Source organism: Myiozetetes cayanensis, unplaced genomic scaffold (genome assembly GCF_022539395.1).
Source record: "Myiozetetes cayanensis isolate MyiCay16 unplaced genomic scaffold, myiCay2020 scf27, whole genome shotgun sequence".
Classification (NCBI taxonomy): Eukaryota; Metazoa; Chordata; class Aves; order Passeriformes; family Tyrannidae; genus Myiozetetes; species Myiozetetes cayanensis.
In genome coordinates this window covers 3,711,263-3,724,476 of record NW_026087488.1, presented here as the reverse complement: position 1 = coordinate 3,724,476, position 13,214 = coordinate 3,711,263, and the positions used below count along the sequence as shown (strand labels likewise).

The following is a 13,214-nucleotide window of genomic DNA, read 5'->3' as shown; positions in this document are numbered from 1 at the left end:
TTTTGGATGTTAGTGCAAAAGGATCAACTGTGATTAACGACTTGCCTGTGGTACCCGAGGAAGATCACTTAAACTGCTCTTTAATAAAGGCACTGTTTGCAGCACAGAGATCCAGAATAATGGTTTTAAAGTCAGTTTTACACCTACCTCTGTTCAGTAGGCTCAGTTCTTTGGGAAAGCAGAAGAACGTTTTCCTGTTTCTCATGGACAACCGGGACCTGAGGTGGCGAGATTGGCTCGTAGGGCTCTGAAGAGACGTGAGTCCTCTCTGGAGATTTTCCAGGCCTGCATCCACAATTCAGAGACAGGAAAGTACTCTTAAGGCATGTACAGCAGTAGTTAACTCATGTAATTGCTTTCCAGTTGCTCCACAACTAGTTATGTCTAGTTATATGTTACATGCTTTAGTCTGCTTGGTGACCTCAAAAAAATGACTGTGAGTTGTCCATAATGACTCTGGTAAGTTTTAAGGAATTAAAACATCTTCACCCCTCTAAAGACTGGAAATTAAGCAGAAGTGGTGAGGGGAAAACAGTTATAAGTTATGTTTTGGAGCCAAGCTATTGTCAAAAACAGTATGAGACAGATGTTGTCTAAAAATAAGACCAAAAGCGCACCTTTACTTCTGATCTACATCAAGATTAATGCACTTTTTTATATAAATACCATATGTGGGCATTAATTAAAGTTGCAGTCAAACTGAAGACATGCATTACCTTCCCCTGGCCTTGTCAGACAGGTTCTCAGGTGACACTCTGGCCCCTGGCCGCTGGTGGTGGACAGACTGTGGCTGTGCCTCGGGGCTGTAGCGATTCGACGTCTTTGCCCGGCTGGAAACAGGTGCTGGAGCAGGGGTGGAATTCTGGAATGTAGTGGTGGGAGGCTGCAAAGAGGCCTGAGAAGCTGCTTGGTTTCTTGCAAAGTCTTGTGTAATAATTTGCTGAATGTCACCAAAAAAAAGAAAAAAAGAGAACTTGGTCAGGCCAGAGAGTAGATATTCCTGAACTACACTGACTGCAACAAATGGGGTTATAAATCCAGACTTAAGGTTTTATAATACCCTCAAGTAAAACTGATAATTAGAGAATGAAGTCCCAAACACGTGTTTACTTAATCAAAATACAAAACTTTTCCCATCTGACAAGATGCAAGCAAATAAACCTACACAGATGTGATCAGCAAGGGTGATGAGCCGGTGGGTCCTGGGCACGTGTGCCATCCCTTCTGCCTGGGAGGAGGGAGGTGGAGGTTGTTGGGGTGAAGGGGGTTCCTGTTGGGTCCTGTAGCGGTGAATTGGCCCCTCATACGGCCTGTTTGGGTCAGCTGGTTCAAAAAGAGAAGGTCAGTCTGTTAAGCTTCAAGGTTTGAAACTTCCATGCTTAGAAAATTTAGATTTTAGGTATCCTTTTCGAGAACCGCCTTTTCCCCCTTCATACACAGGTCCTACAATTTATAAAATGAAACTTCATGCCCCAATGCAGGTGAATTTCAGCTCATTTCTCAACTGCAATACTTTGAGCATCACCAACAGGTAAAAAATTGTGGCCATCAACACCACCGGGCATTAATTTTAAAGAATATATTGAAAATTTCTTATTAAATCAGTCATCCTGTAAAGGAGCTCTGTTTAATGTGTCAGTTCCAAGGCATTTGCTCAAGTTTTTCACTGCAACAACATATTTCCAACAAGAAAAATATGGTATACTGTCACTTTGATATTTTAAATAGATAAAATAATAGATAATAAGATATATAATTAAAGATAATACTGAATAATAGATAAAAGATACTTTAATTATTTATGAATTCGTGGAGCTGGTAAATAGAAGAAAGGTAACTGAGAGAATATTTGCATATGCAGATAAACTCACTCTCTGCCTGGCTTGGTTTAGGTGCCTCTTGTTGATAGGGCTGTAGCTTTTCTTGAGCAGGTACAGGGGAATTTGCAGGGCTAATCACCTCAATGGCATCTCCAGGAGCTTCATACCGGTGGGAGGATACTGAATGTCAAGCAAAGGTTGTGGAATAAGGGGTAAATATCACAGAAATGTTTTGTTGCCCACACAACACTGGTGCTTCCAGTGAAATGGCACCAGTGAATGAAAGTCAAAACACTGTCTTTTTCTCAGGATAATCATGGTGATACAAATACTTGCATAAAACATAAACCAAATAATTTTCAGTTTCCTGACTTCTGATAAGGTTACTCTTACGATCCTGCATTTCATGCTGCAGCATGGAATCTGAATAAAGCAAACAACTCTTATTTTGCAAGAGTCTCCAGTCACTTTTTGCAAAAACTGTTTGTCTATGAAGTGTTTCTACTGTGCAGAGCTGGATATTTTATCATTAAACATCCGAATCATTTCACATCTTATTTCCCTAAAGGGCTAAGACAGACAGCAAAGAAGTAGATAGTGACTAAGATACGTACAACTACTGGAAGAATCTGAACTTTGAGAGCCCCTATCTCGTGCATCCTTGTCTGAAGCAATCTGTCGAGTGATGATCACATCTATGAAGTTAGCAGCAGTAATTGTGGTCTTTCCTCGAGTTCTCAGCTCTTCCTCGTACCTGGATTTAGGAGGAGGTCCTTTCTCTTTACCAGCCTCTGAATAGACTACTGATGAAGACTGTCCCTGGGACTTGCCACCAGAATAATTTGCAGATGTATAGGGGCACTGGACAGGCCTCTTTTCTACCTCCAGTGTCTTCTGCTCCATCTGCTGCTGGTCAGTGACCACAGCTGACCGGCGTCCCATGTTCTCTTCTATCCTGGTTCCCTCGTGCTTGTTCTCTTTCACTTTGGCAACTTCCATCTGAGGAGCAGAGGCTGCAGCATCTACCAGAGCTGCCAGGGCGTCAGCAGCGGTGTTGTAACGGGAAGCTGGTAAACCTTGAGTAATTGAGGGAGCCCCGGGGGTGAGCTGCCTGTTGGAAACATTGAATAGTCTGAATTACATCACAGGGAACAAAGAACTAGAGCCAGGTCGTGCATACATACAATAAAATAGAGCTTTAGTGACCCTCCTTTCTCTCCCAAATGGACTGGTGAAAAAGCACTGGATCATTTCTGATAAATCCAAGAGCCATCAGAGAGTGGGATATCCCTAACCCTGTAGTATTTTCCTCAGGCTAAAGGCAGCTTTTAATAAGCTCAAATATTGGAACAGGTATCTCTGCAACAGTAACTTATAACACATACATGATACGTAGCTGAGCAGCAGGATCCAGAGGGGTGATTACACTTGTCCCGTTGGTTCCTTGGAAAATACTGGGCCTTTGCTGCAGGATGTTTTCCTGGGTTCGCACTGACGGGGACGGGGACCGAACATATCCGTGACTGCCGGGTCTGCCAGGCTGCTCTGTACCTGCACAACACAGTGGAGGGGACAAAATAAAGATATATGGATTATTCTTATAACAATGCAGAACTATGTATCAGTGCTGTATCCTCCACGTTCCTTCCCAGTTATCTCCACCATCTCTGGATGTGGTGGAATGTATGAAGGTTCAAATGGTAGCATTGTGTTTACAATGCTCTAAATGACATGCAAGCTGTGCCAGTGATAACTGGGATTCACTCCTTCCATAGGAACTAGGGAAGTACTTGAGGTACTAGGGAAACTCTGAGGGAAAGATCAAGAAGCCTGGTACTTGAAGAATCTGCAGCTGTGACCAGAACTGCTGGGTAACAGGAACCTGCCTGGAGTAAGTGCAGAGCTGAGTGTTACAAAGCTGCTGTTCACAAGAGTGGCTACAGAAAACGAGCAGTTACAGTTCTACAAGACAACTGATCACATGTGCACTGACCTGGTCGGAGATAAAGTTCAGCAGGGACTGAAGTTATTCTCTCCCTCTCTCGTTCTCGTTCCCGCTCTCGCTCCCGTTCCCTCTCCCTTTCCCGTTCCTTCTCCCTCTCCCTTTCCCGTTCCCTTTCAGCATTTGCAGCTGCCGAAGCTGCCAGGTGTGTGGGGTGTCCTGGAAGGTCCACAAAGTAAAATGAAGTAACAAAACAAAGATGCATAAGTGAAGCACGATTTGATGTTAACACTTGCCAACGTACTCTGCCATCCACCTACTGCAAAATTTCCCACATACATTTTCATTCCACTCAAGACCATCCCTTATCTAGGAAGACAAAAGCTTAACATCCAGCAACAGTGGAAGGCTCAACAGGTATTTGCTAAAGTAGTTTCTATGCTATTAGAAACTAGACAGCTTATAGACCCAAATTCCACCCTTCAGCACATGTACAATGAGGTTAATGAAATCCCAATCAAATTACTATAAATAAGGACCTGACAGAATGAGGCAAATTCTGAATTTGACAGCACTCCTACTGTAACTATACAGGATATCATCAAAAAACCTTTGCTATCCAAGTGAGAAGTGCATGCAAAAAGCATTGCCTGAGGAAACATCAAAACATGGCCATTAGTGAAAGCTGAATAAAGATGGTCAATTATCTCAGCGTGTCAGACAATTAGAGAAGTCACCAAACCATGAGGGCTCTTACCTGGTGACAGAGAAGCAGGATTGTAAGGCCTGGGAGGGAAGGTAAGCTGGGTGCCAGGGATATACGTGATTCTCTCCATGGGTGGGGTGCTTGTTCCTCCAGGATGAGGCACTAAGATAGTGGGGGCCATATTGTTCAGGTCAATGATTCCTGTCGGGAGATGACACACGTCAGAACGGCCACTCAAGGTTTTATGTTCTGTGCATTGGTAACAGTCAGCAATGGATATGAGTGAAAAGATATAAGAACAAGGCAATTGTAGAACTATATTCCAGCTGGTTATAAACTCTTAGATCTGGTAGTCAGCAATTTAGGAACATACTGAGTCAGATATTTGCATTTGTAGTACTCCCTTTAATTGCTCTTCAAGAAAATATGCTTCACCTCTACTCAGTAATTCTATATTTTAGCAATTTTGGGTATTACCCCAAAAATCAAACCATCAGCATAGTTTTCACAAACATTACTCTTTAGGCTGTTGCTTTTGTTTTCTTTTCGAAGTTCTCATTTTGATATAATTCTCTTTTCTGAAGTCTGAAGATGAGCTGAATATGCTTCTGATCACTGGATCTTGAACACTTCAAGTCTTACAGCCTTTCCCTTAACAGTGGTGGTTACAGACACAGTTTTCCTTTCTATCCAGGGAAGGCAGTTTGCAAAGGAGTTGTCACACACGTAACACATCTACACATCTGCACCTGTGTGCGTGCATTCAACCCCCACAGAGCACACCCCAAACACCTTCTAAAGAAGTTACAGCTAAAGACAAGGCCCACCTCTCGCTCCTGCATAGGGGAGAGCTAAAGTTTGCTCTCTGGGAGACAGCCCCCTGGTGACATCGGGCCGAAGGTTGACCTGCATCTGCTGGGAGGTGATGTAGTCGTTGAGGATGGTCTGCCGCGTGTTCTCCATCGCGTACAGCTGGTACTGGCTCGGGTAGCCCGGGGTGGGCGAGAGCTGCCTCTGGAACAGGTAAGCAGCAGCAGCTGGGGGGGACAGAGGGGAGAGGAGAAGATTTAGGAAGCAGGATCACAGAACAGTCTGAGTTAGAAGGGACCCACAAGGATTGAGTCCAACTCTCAAGTGAACGGCTCCTACAGGGGACTGAACTGTGACCTTGGTGTTGGTAGCGCCAAGTGTTAACTAACTGAGCTCATCTCATGTGATTCTCCATCAAATGGAACTTTCAGGTGTTTATAAAGCTTCAATGACAAGTGCTGTCAAGTCTCTCTAGCCAGTGCCAAGTAAATTAAAACAGCATTTTAATAGTGATGGTTTAGTGAATTTATGCACAGACAGAAAATGCTAAATAATCCAGACTGGAGAGATATATCAGAGAAGAGATTTTATTAAAAATATAAATCCTGACATTCTGAAGATATAAAGGGCTGAAATACCTAAAGAAGGTTAAAATACCTCACAGAATAAACTGATGGATAGATTAAACGGAAGTCTATTGTATTTAACATCATCAGGGATAACCTGATAATTCCTCTGTGAGAATGAATCACAGTCAGGAATAGAGGACTTACACAGAATAAATGTCTAGATATAATTATATAGAATTACACTAATTCTATATAATTCTATTCTTTACTTCTGTAGCCTCTTCCATATCCTTCTTTGCATAGCTTTCCTGAGAGCTTTTAATGTATTTCACAAGGACTTATCTAAAAATATTGTCTGAACTTTTTAACAAAACAGAAGCAAGTTGGCAGCTCTGAAAGGAAGTTCCAATATTCTACAATACTATTCTACTAAGTTTCCTGGTTAGATATCAAACCACAACAATATATATTTACATTGAAATGATATCTGACCATTGATAATCGCCTTTTAAAAGCATCAAAGCTCACAATATTTCTAAAACTAAAAAAAACCCCAACACAAATGTGCTTACCAGGATCGAGAGCCCTGTGAAATGGCATAGCAGGATCTAAATGAGGAGGGAGGTGACCCCTATAAACTTCAGGAGTTGCTCCTCTGTGATGAGGGTCAAAAGGACTGTGAGCCACTACAGGATCAACCCCTGGGACTGGAGATTTTGCTGGCACACTCTCCCTCTGGGTTGGAGTGAGTGTGTTCTTCCTTTCGTGGTTTGCTGACTTCCCAGAAGATATTCCAGCTAAAAGCAGTGAAAAACTCAAATTAATAAAATGTCTATTTTTCCATTGAAAATTCAGCTGTAGGTATACACTGGCTCCCAAGGAACATTCTCGAGTACCCTATGATCTGATACAATAACAATCTTACACTTCACCATATTATTTTCATCATGTAGACACCTCTAAAATTCAGGAACAGCTTCTGCTCTTAAATCATTACCCTTGTGATCCATAATCAAATGAAAATTGAGATTGAATTGCCTTCCCACCTCTGCATTACAATAAGGCAGATTTTCATTTTATTTCAATTAACAGCTTTTTAAAATTCACTCCAGCTACCTTCCAAATTGAGAGAAGCCATTGGAATAAAAGAAAGAAGAACAGACCTCATAAAGCAGTTTAAAATTAAAATAATAAACCTTTTTGTCTTACTCTGGATAGGAAAAACATACCCTCGCTAACTCTGTTCATCATAGGTGAACTCCTGGACATGGGACTCTGATAGTTCACAGGTGTCCTCCGAGCATTTGTATCATCATAAATCCCAGGGCTCAGCTGTGATTTGGGAGTTTCATGAAGGGTTGACCTGAGGACAGAGGGGCCAGAGCTGACGACTGACGTGTGACGGGAGCGGACGGCGTCCCCGGACTTCACATCTTCGTATTTGCCTCGCTCCACCACCTTCACGTTCTCTGGCACCATTTCCAGCTGGGGCATTCCACGGGGCAGCTTGCTTGGTCCAGTGATTAAAGATTTTACATTGTGTTTGATGGCAGACTGGCCAGAGTTGCTTTCATATTTGATGGGTGTGCCCTGAGGAGAGGAGATAAAAGGTCAGGTAAAGTTATCCTGTCAATGTTTCACTTGTGCTAAAACCCCCAGGGCCGGAGCCGATTCTCCACCGAGCCTGTGAGTGACTGCACAAGTCCAGCAGTGCTGTTTGGACTCACCTGAGATATGGAGCCTTCAATGATTGGCCTGGCTGTCTGCACCATTTCAGGAGTCTTGCGACTCTCTTGGCTTAACAGGTCCTGTCTTGGGATTTCATGGATGGAACGACCCATTTCCTTTATAGTGGTGACCCCATCATACGGTTTCCCCTTCGTAATGGCTCCTTCAAACGTCCTTATGGGTGGTGACTCTCTCTTTATCTGCTTAGGGTACTTCAAACCTTCTTCAAAACTTTCAGCTGTTGCTCTTGGTGTGCCTTTTATAGAAAGAAAGGGTCACATTAATGGTGTTAACAGCCATTAATCTCTTTTTTCACAAGCAGAGTGACTAACTACATGTCATAAAGCTGGAATTTTTGCTGTAGTCTATGACAATAGTCCCTGAAGACTAAAAAAATCACCACAAAACCAATACTAAACAAATATTCAATATATTACTGAAAGCACCCCAAGTTATTTCAGATGCTGAAATAAAAGAAGTAGCATACATCTTCAGAGGTCTAGGGAACTGTTAGTGTTCATTTGAAAAAGTGCCAGTTACCAAGGATTCACATTGAAAAGCTCTATTTTCAAAAAAGAAACGAAAAGCTGTATTTACACACTAGTTTTGAACACAACATATCAGAAAGCTGCTGATTTATACTCTGATAACATGTTTCATAAAATGATCTCGACCTTTAACACAGCTACCACTGGTAATAACAGTTTGAAGGTTCAGAAATCCAGATTTCTGAGGATGTAATTAATGTTGGCTTCTAAACTTGCAAGACCTTACCTTGCATTATAGAGCCAGACAACACCGTTCTCTCCTTCAGTTCAGCGTGTGGGCTCCCCCGAGGCAGTGCACGGCATATTAAACCTAACATTAAAATGAACATCATTTAGAGAATTAAAAAAGTGTTAAAAAATCCACTCCAGACCAACAAAACCCCTCCTTCTCACACATTAGAGATTGTATCTGGATCGTGGCAGTGCCCAGAGGGCCAAGCCTCAGTGTGTCAGGCATTGTAGCAACATGTTATAAACACCTCCTGCCCCCAAAAAATAAACCTTTCACTTCAAGTATTTGTGCTATTGCACTGTTGCAAGTTTTAACATATTTAGAAAACATGAGATGTGTTTTTTATAATTAAGCTTAACCTTTGTTCCAAAAGCAGTCACTGCTTTTCTTACACCCCACTTTCCCTGCCTAGAAAGAAAGGGGTTCATGATGGGAAGTGGAACAAAAAGAAAGAAAAAACTCAAAATATAGCTCAGCATCCTCCAAATAATCAAAGTTCATATTAAATCATCTGGGAGGAGCTGAATTTATTGTTCCTACAGTGAGAATCCTAAACCAAACCCTCAAAATCTCATGATTTTATACAGTTTGAGGACAGAAAATGTGTCAGTGATGAGATACAGCATAAAAGTATCAGAGCAGCTTCTCATGGGCCAGAAAAGTCTGAAAATGAGCCAAATGCATCTGCAGCTTAAAGGCCACACTGAATTTCTGTATACAGTCTACAAACCTCTTATTCATACTGTTCCATCTGATGAACATTTACACAAAATAGCCTTTAAGGCGACCCAAAGAGGGGACAAAATGCACTTAAGGAGTGAGACTCCATGGTTGAGGCATGAAACATTTTCCTGCACTTGTATTTTCACAAAACAATCAGAAAAGTTATACAATGGCCTGACTTGACCTCTGCAGGCTTTGTTTGATCCCAGTTTATTAAAACACAGTGGTAGCAGGGATGCCCTGGAGCAGGGTAGGGCAGCTGTGCAAGTCAAAGGGGTTTGGTGCAGGAATGCCAAGGTCAGGCCAGAGTGATACCAATGTTTAACTAAGGGGTGTGTCCCGGAGCCTGTGCTGGTGGGACCCAGAGTTAGAGCTCTCCATGACCCAGTGGGACTGTGGAGAGTCATTTACGTGTCAGATGTGCTGACAGGAGTAAGTGCCACCTGGACCACACCAGCAAAACAAAAAGGAAAACCATAATCTGCTTCAGTGCCGTTCCCAGCACACTTTAATTGCAGTGTAGGATTTGGTTAGCAGTGTAAGATTTAAATCTAACTTCTCTTTCATCTGCTCAGTGAGATAATCTAAATGCTCTTACATCAATGCAAAAAAGGTTTGGATAAAAGATAAACCACCTTGGAAGCAGCTGTTTTTACCTTCCAGCGGCGCAGACACCGGAGACTCCCGCAGTGACATCCCTTGCTTTATATTTCCTTCCATGGTGTCATAAGTTCTCTTCAAACCAATTTCATGAGCAGTTCTTGGACTCCTTGTTCCTTCACGGACATTTTTAATAGCTGGCAAAATGTACAAGAGTGTGGTTAGGAAATGTGGACCATAAAAGAAAGGACACATGAATATTACATTAACGAGACCACAGGTCATGAATACTTTAACAACACAACTTCAATATAATACTGTGACATTAAATCTCAGTCTTTAAAGGATCCTTTAGAGTTTGTCATTGGTTACTCATTTATCAGTATTTTAATTGAAGTTCAAAGTTAAATGTTATATTTATTTTTACTTTAATACAGGCAATTTTAAACTCAGTTGTTTAGCCTTTCACGATAAAAATATTCCATGACAAACTGGAAATAAATGGCAAAGAAATTAAATAATTTAACTATATTTTAAATACAGAGTGCAGAAGACTCTTCAGAACACAGGCACAATTTCTGGATCACTAATTCTCAAAACCAGCCCCCCATGACTGAGGTTCACACCAACCCACTTGGAAGCTGCAACACTTCAGATATGGATTATCAAAGCAGAACCTGCTGCAGCCTTGACTTTGATCAGGTCCAATATACAAATACTCACCATCATAAGATAAAATATGCCCACTTTTGCCTTCATAAATAACGTGGCCTTTGGCTGAAGCCTCCTCCCTGCACTTCTCTGGGCTGGTGTCCTCCGTGGCCAGGCGGGTGATGGTTCCCTTCAGCAACGCATCGGCCGCGATGCCAGTCTGGGACAGAGCTGGGGTACCCTGTGTGCAAACCCACAGCAGATTATTTGTAGGCAATTTGCTACCCTCTCATAAAATACAGAAAGAAGAATAAGGAGGACAATATTACCAAAGTACTTCACAACCTAGAACGTTTACCCTATAAATACCATTTGGGGGGTAGATAACATACACCACATAACTAATGGTGCCATTAGGTTTTATTTCTGTCCAAAGAAATGAAACCTCTCCTTCTCAGAGCAGAACTGATACTATTATCTCTGTAAGTAAGGACCCCAAGCCAACCAAAACTGTAGCATTTAAAAAATGAGGAGACAAAAGGCTTGAATGTAGCTTTTTGGCTTCAAGTAGCATCTGCACAAGACTGGTTATAGTTGATTTTAATATTTAAACTCAGGTGTGATGCTATTTTCATGAAAGGTGCTAATGAGCCTTCAGTCAGATTTACCAAAGGCTCTGGTGTTTGTATTTAAAAAGTTTAAAGACTCATATACATGAAGATGAAATCATGGTAATGCTGACTTCAGCAATAGTGGGATTTCAACATCTGATGGTATTAAAGTCCTTTTTTTCAAGGCAGTTCCTACTCTGTGGTACCAATTTACTTTTTCAGACATGCAATCACATTCGTGGTGATAGTTTAAAGATGCTGTTTTGCTACAGCCTTCTCAGCAAAGGGAAAAATACCTGAGTTATGGAGCCTCTCAAAGAAGGAATGGTCTCAACAGAAACTTTATTGGTTGGAGTTCCTCTCGTTATACTTCCCTCCTGAATCGTTGTGGTACCTGATTTGAAATAATAAGATAATTAAAAACTCTAATGAGAACTGTCAGTTTACACTAAAATACAGGGGAAATTTCAGTTTAAGAACATGCATTTAAAGCAGATAGGCTATTTCCTCTTTTAACATTGCCCTTTAGAGTATTAATTCAGGTAATTTTACAGGATTAATTAATGCTATTTAGTTTCTGTTCTTTTGATGTATTTGGATATTTCCCATGTATTGCTCTGCATGTGCTCCAGTGAACAACTTAGTTTTGAAACTGGTATGTCTTGAAACCAATATTTTTAAGCAAGCCGTGCAGAGAGGAGGAGCCAGCTCCAAATACACATGGCCTTGGAAAACTGGGAACAGACTAATCCTACAATTTTATGCTACTTATATAATCATAGAATACTTTGAAATAACACTTTAGCAGTTCTAGCTCTAGAAGTTAATTCTCTTGGTTCTCCCAGGCTCTGATGGGGTTTCCTGATCTGGGGGACTTTCTTTACCTCGCACCACACTCTCGTGCTGTGCCCGGACCAGGAGCCCCTCAGGTTGGGAATTCTGGCTTCTGGGAGAGAATTCTTCTTGTTTGATATAGGGCAGGGAAGCTGTTCAGGAGAATACAGAGAAAAAAGGTTGGGGTTTTCTTATTATTATTTTTCTTTAATTATGAGTCATTAAACAGTCTACACAAAACACATGTCAGCTTTTCTTACCAGATTTGGCCGACTCCTGCTGCCTTGGCAGCCCGAGAGATATCGAACCCACTGATGGCTTGGCAGTTTCTTGGGCGTAGGAAGCTTGACTGTGGGATGTTAAGTAAGTGCCAGGTGTTCCCTGGAACAACAAATATATGTTAATTCTTGTTTCTGAAATGAAGATTCACATCTCTGTTTAGAGAAGACTACTATGATCCTGTCTTGAAATGTTACAGCACCCCCTGCAAAGTCTCAAAGCACAGAGCACCAGCAGTGCAGGTCACTGGTCACCTAAACTGGACATCCCCAACCATGCCCCTAAATATAAATAACTGCAACATGTTCTATTTGCTAAGGCACCTGTAATTCTTGGACTTTTAATAGTAGAATATATAGGTAGGTGTCGTGGTTTGATCTTCAAATCGTAATTCTCTTACTTGTGAGATTGAGCCTCCCATGATGAAAGAAGGTTTTTCTGATGGCACACTGGTTTTGGAGGATGGAATGAGGGGTGGTGGAGGCCTGGTGGGTCTGGTTGTGGGAAGGCGAACTCCTTCAGGTATGTTGGTTATCACCTGGTGAGGTGCTGGCTGCAGAACTTGGGGGAAAAGTGTACATTAAATATTACAGTGTATTTATGAGAGGTAAGAAGAACAGAAACAGCACAGTTCATCTGACAATTTCTGAGGAATTACCTCACAATACCCAAAAGCTGTATTTGCAGCTCTGAAATCCACTATGTCCAAGTTTTTTGTTGTTTTACCACTCTTAAAGAAAGTTCTTACTCTCTAAATAGAAGGCACCTGAGTCAAGTACAACCTAAGCTTCTATCATTTGGTCATGACAATACACTCTGAAGGGAAAAGAATGATCCAAGTTTCAGAATTAAGATTTGTCAGTTATTTCACTGTTTTATAAAAAATTCAGACTACAATATAGACCAATTACAGCCAGACACTAATGCCAAGGATATCAAAAGCTTTCCCTTTTCCTCAGCTTCATAAGAAAGGCCACCCAGGAATATGACAGTACTTGCATTAAGATGAAAAACTCTTGATGACTCTGCCCTATGCTGTTCTAACACTTTTCAGATCATCCTTCAGTACAATACATGTCATGCAGCTCATGCAGCAACAAAGAACAAAAACACCTCCTTGGATCTAGAAAAAAACTGATCACCCCTTTCCATGCACAGAAA

At 41.5% G+C, this 13,214-nt stretch overlaps 1 protein-coding gene across 2 annotated transcripts in view; it reads right to left on the bottom strand.

Annotated features, from left to right (window-relative positions):
- The window catches only part of NCOR1 (nuclear receptor corepressor 1), a 59,148-nt gene that overhangs the window by 5,789 nt on the left and 40,145 nt on the right, over positions 1-13,214 (bottom strand). For both annotated transcript variants that reach the window (XM_050322083.1, XM_050322082.1), the window contains exons 24-42: positions 12,454-12,614; positions 12,035-12,155; positions 11,825-11,926; positions 11,237-11,334; positions 10,402-10,570; positions 9,735-9,875; positions 8,350-8,433; positions 7,575-7,831; positions 7,077-7,437; positions 6,420-6,644; positions 5,296-5,505; positions 4,520-4,669; positions 3,814-3,981; positions 3,206-3,371; positions 2,435-2,931; positions 1,872-2,000; positions 1,166-1,323; positions 717-940; positions 148-285 (exon numbers count right to left, since the gene is read on the bottom strand). In XM_050322083.1, coding sequence (XP_050178040.1) covers positions 148-285; positions 717-940; positions 1,166-1,323; positions 1,872-2,000; positions 2,435-2,931; positions 3,206-3,371; positions 3,814-3,981; positions 4,520-4,669; positions 5,296-5,505; positions 6,420-6,644; positions 7,077-7,437; positions 7,575-7,831; positions 8,350-8,433; positions 9,735-9,875; positions 10,402-10,570; positions 11,237-11,334; positions 11,825-11,926; positions 12,035-12,155; positions 12,454-12,614 — 3,559 coding nt within the window. The remainder of the gene's footprint in view (positions 1-147; positions 286-716; positions 941-1,165; positions 1,324-1,871; positions 2,001-2,434; positions 2,932-3,205; positions 3,372-3,813; positions 3,982-4,519; positions 4,670-5,295; positions 5,506-6,419; positions 6,645-7,076; positions 7,438-7,574; positions 7,832-8,349; positions 8,434-9,734; positions 9,876-10,401; positions 10,571-11,236; positions 11,335-11,824; positions 11,927-12,034; positions 12,156-12,453; positions 12,615-13,214) is intronic.